Genomic DNA, 19,084 nt, shown 5'->3' on the forward strand with positions numbered 1-19,084 from the left:
ACTCTAGTTCAGTTCACCTTGTGCATGTGCAGCTGAACAGGTACACGTATATGCATTTCAGTGGTGAAAGCAAATAGAGTTAACTCTACTTAAGTCCAGTTACCTTAACTTAAGTAGTTAAGTTCATTTTATATGAACACCAAGTTAAGTGAACTTAATAACCCAAGTTTTGGAGACACTATTGCTCAAATCAATTTAAGGAATGAGTTTATCCAATCAATTGCTTAATGTCAATTTATGAGGGTTTTCATTGTAGGTTTATGGTTTGAGGAAGGGTTATACTTTATGGTTAGATATAGGTTTGGGTTAGGGGCTAAACTAAAACATTTTTTATTTTATATTTTCTCTGTTGGAGTAAAAGCTGTATGTTTTTGTATGAGCTAACTCATAATATTTCATATGGTTTCACCATCTCATACTATTATTAAGACTTGTCATGAGATCCAACCTTTGACCTCGGCATTGCCAGTGCCATGCTTCGCCAGTTGAACATCATGATCACCTTGTATAATCTCTAAGATGGAAGCTACCATGTTTTACAAGTCTTTACCAGTCCTCTGTCATTAGCATACACTTCTGGGCTGCTTTGGTACAGAGTAAGCCAGAGTGATAGATCCATAAATCTTTGATGAAAATCTGAAGAAAGCCAAAGCATGCCTCCCAGGAGAGACTGTGTGCACCCTGAGCTTTGATTCCCCCCAACACTGTGCTAATACACACACACACACGCATGCACGCACGCACGCACGGGTAATAGCGCTGTTTATTGAGTATTCAGGTGGAGGCCCTGTCTTTTGTTTGTCTGATGTTATTGCTTATTTATTATGCACAATGCATAAGCCGGGCTCATTGACGAGCGGTGCCTCAGTGCTGGACAGGTGACTAAGGATAATGTGTATTTTCTGAAGATAGACAGTGATTGACCCAGCCTCGGCTGTCCCCTTTTTATGGCTCGGCCAGATGCTGGGAACAGGGGGAATGGGGGCGTTCGCTCGTGTGAATTCATGGCACGTCCATGCCTGACAACGCCTCATCACATGTCTCAGCTTGGTGTCTCATCTCCCTCTGAGACCAGTGCCTGCCACTTTGCACTCCCTTTGCACTGTGATTGATTAACAGGCGTGGAATGGCGGACAAGTGATTATGAAGCTATTCTGTGTGTTGGTGTAGGATGAGGTTGGAGGATGATTGACAACTTTGTAATGGTGAGACACAGTCACCAGTCAAACTTTACCAACATACATCCCTCTAGTCATTCTGGCCAGCAGCTTGTGACTGGGACCACAGGGCACACAGCATGAGCCACTCGCCTCCCACTGTATTTTCACACCCACTCGCTTTCATCAACACTCGCTCCTGGACAGATTATTAATATCATAGTGGTTATTTTCTTCCCCAAGTCATCAGGGAACCTTGTCAAAGACAGCATCAACTAGCACAGTGAGGGTATTTATTTGTCTATTTCAGTAGGCATTGGAGTTAGCCATCTAAACAACAGGGCTGTCAAAAGATTCAAGTAATCCATCAGTTAATGCATAATTCATATGAGGGACACACTGATATGGCTAGTTTATTAGAACGGAATAAAACAGTTTTTAATGAAAATAATAATAAAAAAAAAAAAAAACATTTTGTGTTCCCGGTCAAAAATGACCAGCCCACTTAGATTTTTTATAAATCTGTCATATTGCATATATTATCACAAGATAATGAATTAGATCTTTTATGTTTTTATTTTTTTTTTTTTTATAGAAGGGTTCATTGAACTGAACTCATACCGGGCTAGTGGGAGGAACTCCCTGCCAAAAAAATATCAAAAAAATAAATAATAATAATAATCATTATAATAATAATTACATCATAAATGAATAACCACTTGCTTGATCTGAACAAAATACTGTATGTGTCATTTTATATCTTACAATTTGGACTTTATAATGCATATAGCTGATCCTACCAATTATTCTTATATAATGTGTTTTAATTTGCTGACAAATAAGAACTGTTTCATTTTTATCATTTGCAAATTTGTTATCACAACTGTAATATTCAGAGTTGGTAAAACCATAAGAAGACGAGATTGTGTGTTATATATCATTGGAAAGATCTAAATTAGTAGAATGCAATGAGCAAATTTGTTTCACTCAGAGGCCAAACAGCAGTAATAGTGTATGAAAGTACCACTGACACACATAAATATAATAAACAGGAGAGTCTGTCAGGTCTGTCAGGGAACACAAGTGTAACAAAGTGAAATAAAACCAAAAAAGGTAAAGAAAATAGTCCCTTTTTTCATATACCATATGTGAACAAAGTCAAGGTATTTTATTCCAGTTGGATTAAGTAAAAAAAATAAATAAATACAAATAAATAAATCTTAAGAAAAAAAAAAAGTTGTCCGGGTCACCATGACCGGAACACAACATCAAGGTTAATAATACTTTAAGTTTTAATGAAGAGAAACTATATTAATGTTATAATGAATATAAGGGACAGTAAATGTTCTGTGTTTGGTGGTGTCAAGTGACATACTGCACTGTATAATATAAAATGCAAGTAGCAGTTGCAGTCCTGGATGCTGATTTGTCAATACAGTGTTTCAATTGTGCTAAAATCCACAATGTATTCACAGACATAACGGCAAACATCTGTTCACCATATCACTGTACAGCACCCCCATAGGCAAACGTTTAGCATTAGTTTACATGTCATTAGCGTAAGGATGACGCCTAATGATTTTGCTGAATAAAAGTACAGTAGATTTTAGTGAAAATCAGTGTCCTTGATATTTTTTATTATTTAGTGTTTTAGGATTTCACGCTTAAATGACACCCAAAAGTAAGAGTCTTTACCCAAGAGTAAGAGGGTCAAATGCATGGTATCAATTTATTGAAAACCTTTCATTATTTGAAGAAAATGTATTAGGATCAAGCACAGAGACTCTCATGCCTCAACTCTGCTGACAAAACACACAAACAATGAGTGCTAGAAATAAACGTTTTAGTTATTATTCATGTTTGACATTATACCTTTTAGAAATTATGGATGGAAGGTCATCAAATTAACATCAGTGATGTGAAGGATAATGTTTTAGTGAATCTATCGCAAAGAAACCATCGCTATAAAGAGAAAAGCCATTAGCGATAAAAAACACAGCTTGTCATGGCACTCTTTGAGGGATATTTTAGCATCTTCTCATCATATTGTGTCAAGTGTGGGCTTGTTTGATTCGGAACTGTTTGCTGTAAGTTATGATATGCCATTTTCTATATCATGTTTATTTTTCATGAATTAATAAAACAAAATGTAATAATAATTTCTGTTTATCTGTTTATTATACTTATGGATTTCATACGCTAATACTCACTGTAGTTTGGTTCCTGAGTGAAAAAAATTACCTCGTTATATTCTACTAATCAAGACCTTTCCAAAGATATATGACACATTGCTGTGTGATCTTTCTGCTATTTTTACTGGTTCTAAATAAGATCACTGTGATCGCAAATGTGCAAGTTCTGAAACTGTAAAAGTTCAAATTTAAAAGCAGTATTTTAGAATTGTTCAGATTAGCTATATTCATTGTAAAGATAAGAGTCTAAGATTTAAAATGACACCTATTTTGTGCAGATCAAGCAAGAGGTTGTTGAATAAAACAATAATATATTTATTTATTTTTTCCCCATAATCAGCACCCTCTAGAGGGCCCAGTACCAGGCCTCTCCAGGTTTAAGAGGTTTAAAGTATTTAAGAACCTTGATGCCATGCTATATTGTGAATATAGTCCCAATATATACACAATACTCACAATAAAGCACAGCCTTTTGTATATTTTTGCTTTATTAATAAAAACCACTAGCTAAAGTGTATCTAAATCACTGGCAATATGAAGATCGAATCCAACTGTTTATACATACTATAAAATATACTGTTTTACACCAATGAATAGTATAAATACATACAATAGTTTAAAAACACATTGCTCACTAATGGACACATGTCTTGATATAGCACTTGATTTATTATTATTGTATGTTCTACCTAGATTGTGTGGTTGCGTATGAGATGTGTTATGTTTCATTTTTGGGCCGGCCTTATTGACTTATTGCAGTTATTTCAGTCCATCTGTAATCTTCAGCCTTGCTGGTTTACCTCTGAATCATTTCCCTGCAAACTCACAAACAGCCATGTGTGAAGTTGCAGTGTTATTAGAGCAGAGCTGTCTTTAGCCACAACCTTGCGGCAGACAATCAGAGACAAAAGCTGGAAAATGACAGGTTAGCCTATGATTTATTTGACAGGATGGCAATTTCTGAAGCCCCTTCAGGCATGATTTCCATACCGGCCTCAGTCTGGGAAGTGTTGTGATTGCTTTTCAATCATCCAAGGCAAACACTAATTTGATTTTATTTTGGTCTGTGGAATGAGAGGTCTTCTGTATGGAGGGCTGTCAATATGTCTGGCAGTCAACTGAAGGCTACTATGACACTCTGTGATTGGTTGAGTTGAATATGCGCCAATCACAGATCGTGACATTGAAATTTTCACATGTTCTAGAGGCTGCTGCTGGCTATTGACCCAAGTGCATTTGCATGTGTTTTCAGACAGATGCTGCTCTGATGTATGACGCAGTGCATGTGGTGGCTGTGGCCGTCCAGCAGTCTCCTCAAATCACCGTCAGCTCACTCCAGTGCAACCGCCACAAGCCCTGGCGCTTCGGCAACCGCTTCATGACACTCATTAAAGAGGTACCACACAACACACTGTGCCTCATTCACTATCAATGTGTACACACATATTTATGTGTAAAACTCAGGGCTGGGAGTAGATCCTAAAAGAATCAAATCAATCGATTCCAAAGCGTTGGGAAACGAGAGTCTGGAGAATTTGGAGTCTTTGGATCTGGAGAATTCTGCTCAGAGGTGTGACATGTTCAGACTGTGTTTATTTCCTTTATCACCAAACTGCAGGTAAACAAAAAAAAAATTATTGTCTTATACGTTTGACTCATTTGTGGTCCATCAGCCATTAGGAAATCATATCCGTTTGTTTGTCAGTATGAAACAATCACAAAAGCCCTTCGGCACATCCATAGTCCAGCCTTATTTTACTTGTTAAAAAAACTAGTAACCAAGTAAAATGCCAGATTTGTGACAGAAAATTGGCACTACAGTAACATTTACAATAACACTTTACAATAAGGTTCCATTTGTTAACATTAGCTATCATGAACAAACAATGAACATTCTATTTTTTTTTTATTTTTATATTAATATCATTTATACATTTTTGTTAATGTTAGTTAATAAAAATGCAATTGTTTATTTTTAGTTCATGTTAGCTCATAGTGCATTAACTAATGTTAACAAATGGAACCTTATTGTAAAGTGTTACCAATTTGCCTGATGTTAAAACACTGTCAGTGTCCACAATCAGATGACAGAGCAGGATCAGATAAAAGTGAGTTTTTTTTTTTCATAAATCTGGAAATCATGAAATTAAAGTGTGTTGTTTGGACATATTAATTCACTAGCACCAATAAAGAAATTGTGCTTTTAACATTATTTGAGGTAGTTTTTAAAAATAAAAGCATATCAGCTTAGCCAACCTTCCCTTAAATTCACACTATGCGATTGAAGTGTCACACATTTGGATACAGATAGATCCATATTTCTCATTATAATATGCATTACTGCTTAGAAAATGTCAAGATCGTTTGTCATTCAAACTATCAATCATACTTCAATTATGCTTATATTTATTCCAGAAAATTAGTCTGGAATAAACTCCATAGATTTTGGAAACCTGGAATCAGTATCTAAGTTAATTCAGAAAAACCTGTAAAACCTGTGATATTTGTAAACAAAGTCATGATTCATCAATAACCTTGCACTTATTCTTTTTTTTTTCTATATTAAGGATACAGTTTAGGACTAACTGAAACCACATGTATGCTCTCTCTTTTTTTTTTTTTTTTTTTTTGGTATGATTATTAGCAAATAAGATTACATTTTACATTACTGTTCCATTTGTAAAGGGTTTATAAAAGAGTTCATTAATGACGATTACGTCATTTACAAATGCATTATAAATTATTTATATGCAGTTATAAGAACAGTTTTAACAACATAAATAACAAGGATACATGCAGTACTTGCCAAAATGCTGAGTGAAATTAAAGTGCTTCATAAATATACTTATTCATACTTTTATTAATCAAAAACATAAACAAGAAAAAGGTATACTCTTGTTTATGTACTTTAGTGTTTTTTTTCCTATGGACCTGCTGATAATTTATCATGTGTGCTTTGTTTTTTTTCTTTTCTTCTCTTTTTGTACGATAATCAAAAAAAGAAATTCCCTTATTCATGATTTATGTCACAATGCAGCACAAAAAGACTATTATAGTGAGATTAAAAGGAGAGATTATGCCATTTTGTGTTTCTGTTATTGACTGCAATGTCTTGACTTACTTGTGTACACATTGATGTCAAAAGAATAATGTTACTCCGAGTGCTGTCCCAGCTTATCTAGTCCTAGTTACCTAAAGTCCTCTGCAAAAACACTTTTCAGGTCTTCATGGTCATTCACAGTAAATTTCATATAATAAAGCCTGATGACCATTAAACCACACTCAACTTTATGTACATAGGCTTTATGTACATAAGCTACTAATATTGACAGCTTTTTAATAAGCCCTTAACAAGTGTCCACTTTACATGAAGGTACATTTTCATAGGTTACGAATGTTGACGAAATGTTATTAAGCATTTATATCATGCGTTAAAATGGCTTACTATTTGGCAAAATTTGCATGAAAGTCACCCTGTTAATTCATGTTGTTATAATATTATATATTAGTCATTAAGGAACCCCCTTAAGAAAGGGTACATTATTGTAAATAACTAAATGACCCTACAATAAGTTATTTTATTACTTTCCAGAGTTATAACAATTAAGTGTGTTATGGCTTGATCTGGGATACATTCGCAGAGAGTGACACATGTTTGTACAGGAAGCCCTTATATGGGCATTGTGTGGTGTGTGATATGCTAATTACTAACTACAGGCAGATGCTCCCTCATTGAGAATAATCTGGCTTCATCAACATTAGAACGAGGGTAGGAAAACATGTATGTGCATATGCACCTGTTGTGAATCTGGCGGAAGTTTTGTGAGAGAACCTTCACTGTGCACATTTCAATGAGTGTATTTTGCAACCTTGTCTCATAGAATGAACATTACTGTATATACATTTTTTCAAACTGACTAGTACGTGCCGCTTTCTGCAGTTTCCTGTTTAATCATTGTAACACAAATCATGAGTACAATTGCTGATTTTGATTTTATAAAAACATATTTTTCACTCTATTACTAACCCCCCGCCATGTTATGATATCAAAACACTTTTTCTTTAACACATTGTGGAGGTGGGGGTCATATGCCAATTTGTGAATGGAGAGCGAGATGAAACATTTTAACACTTGTATTACAGACGCACCTACATATACACTTTTATTCCAGTGTCTTTAGCTTGCTTGGTAGCTCACCTGATAGAGCGTTGGACAGCTGGACGGCTGTGGTTCTAATCCAGCCAAAGACGCACGAAAGTGAAAGTTACATAGAAGTGACTCAAAATGATGTGGTTGCTTCAATTAATGTGGGTTTTCTTTTTTATTATTTTGACTTAGCATTTTAAAACACTATCAGTTAGGGTTAGGTGTTGGTTTAAGGTAAGGATATCTGTTTTGTTAAACTCTCATTTATCTTTCCAGGGTTAGGGTAAAGTTTTAGGTTAGGGAGATACATTTTATCTCCATCTAAAATTTACCTTAAAACCCTTTAACAACCTTATTTCGCTCTGTTTTGGTGCCCCCCGCTGGAAATTTCACTTGAAAACTGCAGCCAAACGTGTAATGAAGCACATAATTTCAGTTTTGCAAAAACGTTGCCATTGTCACATCAATTTCATGAGACCAGGCTGGAATTTTCAATTATTATATATAATATATGCCCCTGTCTGTATGTTCGTGTGTGTTTCTGATCTGGAATACCACTCTGTTAGAGTACCACCACAGAAAGCAGCACATTTATCTTAATCTCCGGAAATGATTCTTCTCTGTGCTATTTTCATGAAAACTAGGGCGACTAATCTGAACTGTCCCACTCATTCTGCTGCCTATATTTAGACTGACTAAAAGCCTTCTTATTTGCTGTGTGTGATATCTTAACCCTTCAGCTAAGACTAAAATCAAACCAAGGGATATATAGATACATAGCAGCATGGAAAATACATAATTGAATACATAAAAACAGGTCCCACTGCCTAAATTGGCTCAAATCATTCCGGTTGTGGTGACCGTGCTCCAGACCCCCTTCCCTCGTTTGGATCTTCTTTGCCCAGATTTCTTGTAGTGCCTGAGGCTGCAGAGAAACACTAGTAAAGCTGTGCTGAGGTCTTTGTTTGAACAGATAAATGGAGGGGCTGGCTGAACAAGGCAGAACTATAATCTAGATCAGGGTTTTCCAAACGGGGGTTCGTGAGTGAAAAATATTTCTATAATTTACTTAATTTTAAAAGAAAATGAAGTGCAAATAAGTCAAATTAACTGTATTTTGAAAGGTGAACATTACTTAAAATATCATGGGGTACTTAAAGTAAATCATTTAGGTCAAAGGGGTTCAGCTGACAAAAAAGTTTGGGAACCCCTGGTCTAGATGAATATGTGTCATTGGTAAGGGTTAAATTGGGCCGGTACTGTCCGAAACGGTGTTCCAGCACCTTCGATTCCAAAAGAAAAAAAATGCTTGTTTGTCAATCAGTTCCATTTATAGTGTTCTCTGATGTGGTGTATATATATACATTATGTGTGTGTGCGTGCGTGCGTGTGTGTGTGTGTGTGTGTGTGTGTGTGTGTGTGTGTGTGTGGTTATGCATCAACTCTTCATATACTGTTATACTTCCCAGCCTTAATCTCTGGATAAATATAGATCTTTAAAACATGCTTCCAATGTGTGTAACCTTAGTTGTAGAGCCTGTTTTATTAGCAACCTACTTGGAGGAGAGCCATACACTCTGTTTGGCCAGAAAGGACAAATTCATCTCGGATGGTGCAGGTTGGTTGTAATTAATATTTTTCTCACACCTGCAGGCACACTGGGACGGCTTGACAGGACGGATAAATTTCAACAGAACCAATGGCCTGAGGACAGATTTCGATCTGGATGTAATCAGCCTCAAGGAGGAAGGCCTGGAGAAGGTTCAGTAACTGTGCTCTAGTCTCAATGTGCATGTCAGATGTCAGTATTTATGTACCTGCTGTGCTTTATAAGGACAAATATGTGCACACCTGAAAACACACACATACATTCCCCACTTAGTCACAAACACACCAGGAGCCTCGAAGCAAACTATGACCTCTCAGTTCTCGTCGGCATGTGCCTGAACCTCAATGAATAATGTATCCCAATAATAATAAAGTCCTCTGTAGCCCTTTAGCCCCATGAAAACTGAAATAAACAGGTGATTTACAATTACAAACTACTGGCTGGGTGGTTTCTCAAGTACTTTGTTTTTTTGATGGTTGAACGTGCGCGTCTCCACTTTGACGTCTTGCTTTGAATTGAAAATTCTGAAGAGGGCCCTTCGCAGTAATTGAGAAGGGAGGAATGGGATAGTCATGCTCAACAGTTCTCTTGTTCTGCTGAGAAATTCTCATTTACTCTCTCTCTCTCTCTCGTCTAGCTCCTCATTTTGCGCTCTTGTGCATGATAACAGTCTTTTACATCACTTCCTACAGATCATTTTCTGATTAAGGTCCATATTCTGGATAAACTTTTACTTGGGAAAATACATTTACATGTTTCACAGCTATTAGGATTTTCCTGTATACATTTAATCAGCACAGTCTGTGAATAAACTGAGACATGCACATCTATTCACATGTGGAAATACCTGAGATGCTCACTATAGCAATTTATTAAGATGCATTTCAGTAGTTTTGGATTACACGACACAAAATTCGGATTAATACGTGCATAAACCAGTCTTATTCAGATTGAAACCGGAATATTGGCTTAATCTGGTTATGGCATTCGGTGTATTTGTTTACATGAAACATACATTATCATAATTCTGTAATTCTGAAATATTGGAATATTCTGATAATACTGGAATATTCATGTGCATGTTAAAGGGATAGTTTACCCAAAAATGAAAATTCTCTCATTATTTACTCACCCTCATGCCATCCCAGATATGTATGACTTTCTTTCTTCTGCAGAACACAAATTATGGTTTTTAGAAGAATATTTCAACTCTTTAGATCCATGCCATACAGGTGAATGGGTGCCAATAAACACATAAAAGTAATCCATAAAACTCCAGTGTACCAATCCAAATTTTCAGAAGTGATGTGGTAGTAGTTCAAGATGGCGCCAAGTATGGCTGCTGCGTTGTGAGCTCCGACCCAGCATTGAAGTTTTTTGTTTGTTTTGTCTACAGTTCTTATGTTTTTGGTCTTGGATGTTGTCTGCTATATTGTATGTCTATTCTATATTGTGTGTATTGTATACTGTACATTGTATATTATTATTTGTATATTGTGTTGTGTAATTATGTATATATTTGATATGTAAATTGTGTTGTGTAATCATCACTGTCATCACTGCTATGTTTCTCGGAACTGCACCCAAGACTTTCACCCACTATTGCACTTGTGTATATGGTTGTGTGACAATAAAGTGATTTTATTTTATTTTGATAGGTGTGGGTGAGAAACATCAATATTTTAATTGCTTGAAATTCTTCTCCCTGCCCAGTAGCGGACGATATGCATGAAGAATGTGAATCACCAAAAACACAAGAAAAACAATGTGAAAGTGAAAGTTAAAGTGGAGATTTACTGAGCAGGGGGGAACATTTATAGTAAAAAGGAATTAAATATTGATCTGTTTCTCACCTACACCTATCAGATCACTTCAGAAGATATGGATTAAACCACTGGAGTCTTATAGATTACATTTATGCTGATTTATACTCACTTGCATTGTATGGACCAAAAGAGCTGAGAAATTCTTCTTAAAATATTAATTTGTGTTCAGCAGATGAAACAAAGTCATACACATCTGGGATTGCATGAGGGTGAGTAAATGATGAGAGAATTTTCATTTTTGGGTGAACTATCCCTTTAAAGCAGTTCCAGACATCTTTCACCAAAATGGTTTAATTGATTCTGTGACCCAACAAAAACGCTTGGATATTTGGAAAATTAACATTGCTCTAAGGAATTTAAGTATTCATCATCAATGTTGTATCATGTCATACACATACGAAAACATTAAGTACCAGAGTACTTTTTGCAGATTGGCACGTGGGATCCTCCAAGTGGTTTGAACATGACTGAGCACCAAAAGAGAAAGACAGCAAATGTGACAGACTCTCTCTCCAACAGATCGCTGGTGGTGTCCACCATACTGGTAAATCAAATTAATTCATTCTTTATTCTATGTGATCACTTCTTTTCTATAGTTTCTTAAACAGGTAAAGAAGAAAAAAAAAAAAAAAAAAAACGCATGCATGATATTTCAGAGATTAAATTTACATTAATAGCCTAAATTAATTATTAGGTTTTCACCATTTGCAAAATTGGTAGATAGTGATACTCATTGCTATATTTTGTTGGACTTTTGTGCATGTTTTATTTTTTTATTTTTTTTTTTATAGGGTCGTGACCACCATAGACATAACTAGGTTAAACCCTTACTTGTTGTTTCTGTGTTTACTTATGATACTATGATATTAGCTACTGGAAACAGCAGTCAATGAAAAACTCTTCTTCAAATGATGTTTTTTTCTTTCTCCCTTCACCTTCTTTTCTCAAACTTCTCTGATACCTGAAGGTAAAGGTAGTGCACTTGTGTCAGATCACACTATCAAAGACCCTGAATGATGGATCATTTAGAGTTTGTGGTTTGTGGCTGTTCTAACCATTCCATTCTCTCAACACCAATCAGGATACCACATTATCACTTCATCAAACTTTAATACAAACTATTTGTGTGCAGTGTCAATCCATTTGTATACATATTTCATGATCTTGCAACTCTGTGGGGAAATCATGTCAGAAATGGCAGAAATGTCAATATTGCATCTTGGAACCGCCTTTGGAATAAACAGAGTAAGCAACATTACACGGGCAAGAGTGCTGTTGTTCTGAATATCAGCATTGCTGTAACTCGTCCACAAGCACAAGGCCGCAGACTATCTGGCAATCAAATTTGAGGACAGAAACTAACTGTTGTATAATCATAATTACAACAAAGAGGTCAAAGGAATAGTTCAAAAATGGAAATTCTGTAATACTTTCCAAACTCGTACGCTGTTATTTTTTCATTATTCACTGATAATCCTCTCCTCTGCAAAGCTCTGAAATCTCTTTTGCCTTCGGATTGAGATTTAAAAAGAGCTACAGTGAAGGGTAATATTTCTTTGCGATTAATGACTTAAATGTCTGTTCCTAACACAAAACTATTCTATATGTCACATATGCAAAATACAGTATAGAGCTGTCCAATTCCACATTTCTGAATGGCCATGTTACTTGTGTGTCGTTTTTATCATGAAGAACCATGCAGAACTGATTCAGAGACTATTCAGAAAGGTCTCACTGCTTCATGCATTAGTCATCTGTCTGATGATGGACTTATTGCAGTCAAAGCAAACAATTTAAAACAGAATATGTGCACATTTAAATTAGAAATGTGTCCTCAAATTTGGCCACTTGGCTACAAATAAATAAATAAAATAGAATGACTTAATGCATGCTTTATTTATTTTCTTTGAAAGGGACAATATAATAAATGTGAGACTTTTTAGTAACACTTTATTTTTAGAGCCCACATTGCACTAGTATGGCATGAATAAGACTACATAACTAACTAGACTACATAACTAAAAAGAGTAAAGCTATCTTAGCCATAATTTAGAACTTATTGAATGTCTTATTTCTATGTCGAAAGTAATGCAATTAATGCTTTATTTCAGAGATCAAATTTCAAGTTTACCAATCAAAATTAATCCAGTAGCTAAGGCTAATAAGTATTGGCCTTTCAAATCTGTTATAATAAATTATTAGTATTATTATTGTTTGCACATGATTCAATTACAATGAAACTGAACTTTTTTTTAGTTTATTGTAAATACTGTAAACACCTAATATTTGTCAAACAAATTATTAACAAATGAATAAAATTGTCTTTATTTTAAGATTCGTTTCATAGCATGAAATTACATTTATGTATTTACATTTATGTATTTTTCAGACTCTTTTGTCCAAAGTGACTTACAGTACATTCAAGGTACATTTTACCAGTTTGTGTGTTCTCTGGGAATCGAACCCATGACTTTGGCATTGCTACAGGAAAATAAGTTCACAGAAGTAGTTAATTAACATAGTTTATTAGTAACAATTTAGTTAAACTAATACTAATAATTAATGTCTTAATATAGTTTGATAAACTTAAAATACCACCTCATAAGTGCAAAACAATCCAATAAATTGAGTAGGTAAAAATTGTATCTGTCTTTAATACAAAATTGTAGCAATTTAATAGTAAAAGTAACAGTAATTAGTCATTGTTACTGTCTTAATATATTTAAAGAAACTTGAATACCACCTAATAAATGCAAAACAAACCAATAAGTTGAATAGATAAAATGTCTTCAGAACAGGGGGTCAAGTTATCTTTAATAGAAGATTTATTTAGTAATTTATTAGTTAAATCAAAAGCCTTAATTACTGACTTAATATTGTTTAGTAAACTTGATTTTTGATGGATCTCTGAAAAAGAGCATTAATTGCATTACTTTCTACACAAAATAAGACGTTTAATAAGTTGTACATTATGGCTGAGATAGCTTTACATTCAGTGGACATTTAATTATTGTCTAATTCATGCTTAACTAGTGCATTATTGTGGGGACACTTATGGGCATTATTGTGGGGAATATGAGTTTAAGTTGAGATGAATAATGAGTTCATGGGATGATTTCTGGTTGTATGCAAGAAACCCACCAAATGGGAGTTGGTGAAATCCACATTATTAATATAAAGTGTAGAGAAAAATGTTTTGGCTTAGATGCACATCATGACATCAGAACCCCAATCTCTCCCCCCCCACGAGATGTTTTCTTTTGTTAATAAACAGAGCATATTCCAGCTGAAAGGACAGATTTATTAAACTGAATGCAGTGAGGGTTTTTATTCACTCTCAGAGCACAGCGGCCAATCCGAATGCATTAAATGCTCCAAATGCTAGTTGTCTGAGTCAGACTGCTGAGGATCAAAGGTGTCGTGAATGAAAGAAGAGAGACTGTGAGAGGAGAGGTGGGGGGAGCCATGAGTGTCAGTCCTTACATGAAAGTTTAATGCCCTCAGGTTTGCCTCTGAATCGTCATTGTGCCACGACAGAAAGGAAATCATTATTAATAGTCTTTTAGCAAATACGCTGCAGGTTTGCGCTCAGATTATTATTATTTTTTTTAGTGACGATCTCAAGAGAGATCTTATCGCCATTATAGGATGCCAAAACTGTCATTGTCTTTGTTTATTTCTTGCTCTAGAGACATTTGACTTAATTATTTGCACATTAGTCTTGGATAGCCAGTTTTGACTCTGAATAAAGTCTGATCCACTTTGCAGCTTATCCTTTTTGAGCAAAAACTGCCAACCTAGACAGGAAAAGACTTCTGGCAACATTGAAAGCGATCAACCACGGTTTGTTTTGTTTTTATGTGCCATTTAGTGGTTGGTTTATCCCAAAGTTTTGTGTTTTGCACACAAGAGTGCAACATGCTGTCAGAAAGCGTGAGACAGAGACCCAATAGCAGAGAAACAGTTCAAAGGATTTATTTACAGCAATAAATGTCAACTTAAACTTGTGCCGGCGAAAACTGGTGATCCCACCACCGGCTGCAGCTACGGAGGTGAAGAACGAGTCTGTGTGCGTGCAGTGGCCGTGCAGTGGGCAAAGGAGGAGTGTGTTCATAGACAGGTGTATGCTTTGTGGCAGTCAGGAGCAGATCCGTAGGAAGTGTCCGTTGAAGCGTGGTGTGGTGCAGAGAACAAAGCCCAGACAAAGGAGGGAAGTCGTACTCCTGACACGCGGACAGATGTGTTGTCATGACCTAGGACAGTGGCACTGGGACGGCCGAGGCTTCAGGCGCTGGTTCTGGGATGGACGAGGCTTCAAGAACTGGCTCATGACTGTGGCAGGCGTGGGCGCTGGCTCGTTGACCGTGGCAGGCATGGGTGCTGGCTCGTTGGCCGTGGCACATGTGGGCGCTGGCTGTGACTGAGGAGTGGGTGTCCTTCTCTGCGTACGGGTAAGGGGACGGCTAGGGACTTGGCAGTCTGAGGGTGGGACGGTGGGATGCCCAGTGTGGGAGAGTTACCTGGATTCAGGTGTAATCCACTCCTTCCAATGATGGATGTATCCCACAAATTCCCAGAAGGAGAGGGTCCCCAGCTCTTCCATTTCCTATGCGCCAAAAGGATCCTTAAGGCATCCGTTGAACAGATCCTTAAGTTCGGCCCCGGTGCAACGCATTTCATCCGACACAATCAAGAACTCGGAGGTGAAGTCTCTAACATCGCCCTCTCTTTCCCGGAGAGAGCAGAGTTGGCAATCTGGACCAACCATTGGCTGAAAGTGTCCGAGGGAGGGAAGGGGAAAAGATAAATGCCCATAATGGCCTCTGCTGGGTCCTAGTTTGGCTGGATCATTCTGTCAGAAAGCATGAGACAGAGACTCAGTAGCAGAGGAACAGTTCAAAGGATTTATTTACAACAATAAACGTCAATTTAAACTTGTGCTAGGGGGACCTGGGTAGCTCAGCGAGTAAAGACGCTGACTACCACCCCTGGAGTTCGCGAGTTCGAATCCCAGGGCATGCTGAGTGAGTCCAACCAGGTCTCCTAAGCAACCAAATTGGCCCGGTTGCTAGGGACGGTAGAGTCACATGGGGTAACCTCCTCGTGGTCACTATAATGTGGTTCGCTCTCAGTGGGGCGCATGGTGAGTTGTGCGTGGATGCTGTGGTGGATGATGTGAAGCCTCCACATGCGCTATGTCTCGGTAATGCGCTCAACAAGCCACGTGATAAGATGCGCAGGTTGATGGTCTCAGATGCGGAGGCAACTGAGATTCGTCCTCCACCACCCGGATTGAGGCGAGTCACTACGCCACCACGAGGACTTAGAGGGCATTGGCTATTGGGCGTTCCAAATAGGGGAGAAAAAAAAAAAAGCAAAAAAAAAGTTTTGCTGGCAAAAACTGCCGATCACAGCACCGGTTGCAGCTACGGAGGCGAAGAACGAGTATATATGTGCACAGTGGCCGTGCAGTGGGCAAAGGAGGAGTGTGTTCATAGACAGGTGTATGCATTGTGGCAGTCATGAGCAGATCCGTAGGAAGTGTCCGTTGAAGCCTGGTGTGGTGCAGAGAACAAAGCCCGGACGAAGAAGGGCAGTCGTATTCCCGACATGCGGGCAGAGACGAGGAATCCTCCACTGGCAATTTGTGGGCGCTGAGGACAGGTGTACAGCAAACTGGAAGGTAACCACACTTCACGACACGCGGGCAGAGACAGGCAACCGACTAGACAAAGAGAGCAAGGTTAGCCGCTTGACAGCACAAACATTAGCATAAGCTAGACTACTTTCAACATTGAACTACATAAACGTTAAACCACATTGAATGATCCAGCCTCGGACATGACACACGAGGGGATTTGAATAAGCAGGAAACAGACAAGGGGCAGGTGAATGTTGTCATGATCAGCATTCCCATGGAAACAATCAGGGTTCCCATGGAAACGCTTATTCCGGGCACATGAGGGCAAAATGTAAACATGCCTTAACCAAAACAAACAGGGAACGATGATGCCACGGTCCTCGTCAGACAAAACCCAACCTGACAAGGCAACAGGACCATGTCACATACATCAGATGGTCAGTGAGGCTGAGATTTGTTTCATATTTCTTTTAATCTCTTCCTATTTTGTTTTACTTTTGTAGTCGATGGATTACAAGTGATAACTAAATGTTTTAAACTGTGTAGTCAGCAAAATATAGGCTGTAATTTCACAGAGTTTCAACCAGTCTAGAATTGTTGAATTCATGAAGCGGTGGGTCAGTGTCTTGTGTAACTTTGCCACCATATTCGATTGGTCCATCACTGCCTCATACTACAAAATTGAAATAGCTATACATTAAATTGGATGATTGATAAAACTGTGATTTATGTTTAAAAAGGCACAAATGAACCAATATATATATATATTGTCCAAGAGTCAAAATAATTCAGTTTATAATTAGATAACGAGTGAAGGAAGGTGAATTAGCCTTTAAGGACTGTATCTCTCTCATCTGCTGAATGGCTCATTGGTTTAATTGGAGTACAGTTTTATTCTCTCAGTCACTCTTTTATGAGTATAGATGCAATAGATGCTGTTCTTGAAGGGCTTCGGTACAGAATTAAATTGTCTGAGACAGGTTGCCCTCCCTCTTACAGCACAAACACACATAATGCATATGTAGCACATGCAAAAACACTGCTGAAACACACTGGCTTATCCCAGATTTACATATCAAACACTATCAATTTAGCAGTAGATGTAATATGGCATATAGAGTTTAGCAAACTTACAGACAGTAATGATACAAGCCAGAATTCTTCATAGTGAGAAAAGTGATGGTGATTTTGTTAGGTGCAAGACATAAAAATGGGAACAATTATTCAAAATGTTCATTACTGTAATGTCAAAAATGGAGACATGTTTTATTTAATATTTTAAAGATATATATATATTTTTTTAAATAGTAAAATATTTGCTGGTGCAGTCAATAATTTATTTGTTTGAAAGTAATAAGGCATTTTTCAAAAGGTGGTGGGGGGGGGGGGGGGTTGTTAGTTGCAGGACATCAAAATGTGACATATTTTCACAAAATGCTAATTTCTGTAATGCAAAAAAATGAAATTTTTAAACAAGTAAAATATTTAAAAGGAATAGCTTTTTTCTGTGATATGAAAAAATTAAAGATAAGTCATATCAGACTTTTTGCACCTTTAATGTAAAAAATTACAACCTATGCAATGCCACTGAAAACCAAAGTGACACATTTCAGAGAAAAATAAAATAAAAATAAAAAACTTAACTGCATAAGTGTGCACACCTTTTTATAATTGGGTATGTGGCTGTGTTCAGAATCAACCAATCATCAAACTCATGTGAAATAGTACACACCTGTCTTCACTTGAAGTGAATCTGATTAACTCCAAATAAATCTCAGCTGTTCTTGTAGGATCTGTTTGACACCTTCTTGGTTACATGCTACTACTCGAGCCACAAAGAGCTTACAGAGCATCAACTGGATCTCATTGTTGAAATGTATCGCTCAGGTAAGGGCTAAAATTTCCAAGGCATTAGATATACCTAGGACAAAGTGAAGACAGTCATCAACAAGTGGGGAACGTATGGCACAACAGTGACATTATCAAGAACAGGACATCCCTTGAAAATTAATGAGCAGACAAAGAGAAAACTGGTCAGGGCGGCTGTCTAGAGGCCCACAGCAACATTAAAGGAGCTGCAGCTCTTTCTGGCAAGTACTGGTTGCTCCCTACATGTGACAACTATCTCCCATATTCTTCATCTGGCTGGGCTATGGGACAGGGTGGCAAGACGCAATCCTTTTGTGATGAAAAAAAAAAACATCCAAGCCCGCAAAAACCTATATCCAGTCTCCCAAAACCATGTGGAAAAATGTGTTATGGTCTGATGAGACCAAGATTGAACTTTTTGCCCAAAATTGTTAAAGGTATGTTTGACACAAAAACAACACAGCACATCAGCAAAAGAACACCATACCCACGGTGAAGCATGGTGTTGGCAGCATCATGCTTTGGGGCTGCTTTTCTTCAGCTGGAACTGGGGCTTTAGTGAAGGTGGAGGGAATCATGAATAGCTCCATGTACCAGTCAATTTTGGCACAGAACCTTCTGGTGTCTGTTAGAAAGCTGAAAA

The 19,084-nt window shown here is 37.3% G+C and overlaps 1 protein-coding gene across 1 annotated transcript in view; it reads left to right on the forward strand.

The window, feature by feature from the left end:
* Positions 1–19,084, forward strand: part of LOC127452521 (glutamate receptor ionotropic, kainate 2) — a 415,871-nt gene that overhangs the window by 242,541 nt on the left and 154,246 nt on the right. The window contains exons 8-10 of the mRNA XM_051718020.1: positions 4,602–4,745; positions 9,150–9,257; positions 11,362–11,475. Coding sequence (XP_051573980.1) covers positions 4,602–4,745; positions 9,150–9,257; positions 11,362–11,475 — 366 coding nt within the window. The remainder of the gene's footprint in view (positions 1–4,601; positions 4,746–9,149; positions 9,258–11,361; positions 11,476–19,084) is intronic.

This window comes from Myxocyprinus asiaticus, chromosome 15 (assembly GCF_019703515.2).
Source record: "Myxocyprinus asiaticus isolate MX2 ecotype Aquarium Trade chromosome 15, UBuf_Myxa_2, whole genome shotgun sequence".
Classification (NCBI taxonomy): domain Eukaryota; kingdom Metazoa; phylum Chordata; class Actinopteri; order Cypriniformes; family Catostomidae; genus Myxocyprinus; species Myxocyprinus asiaticus.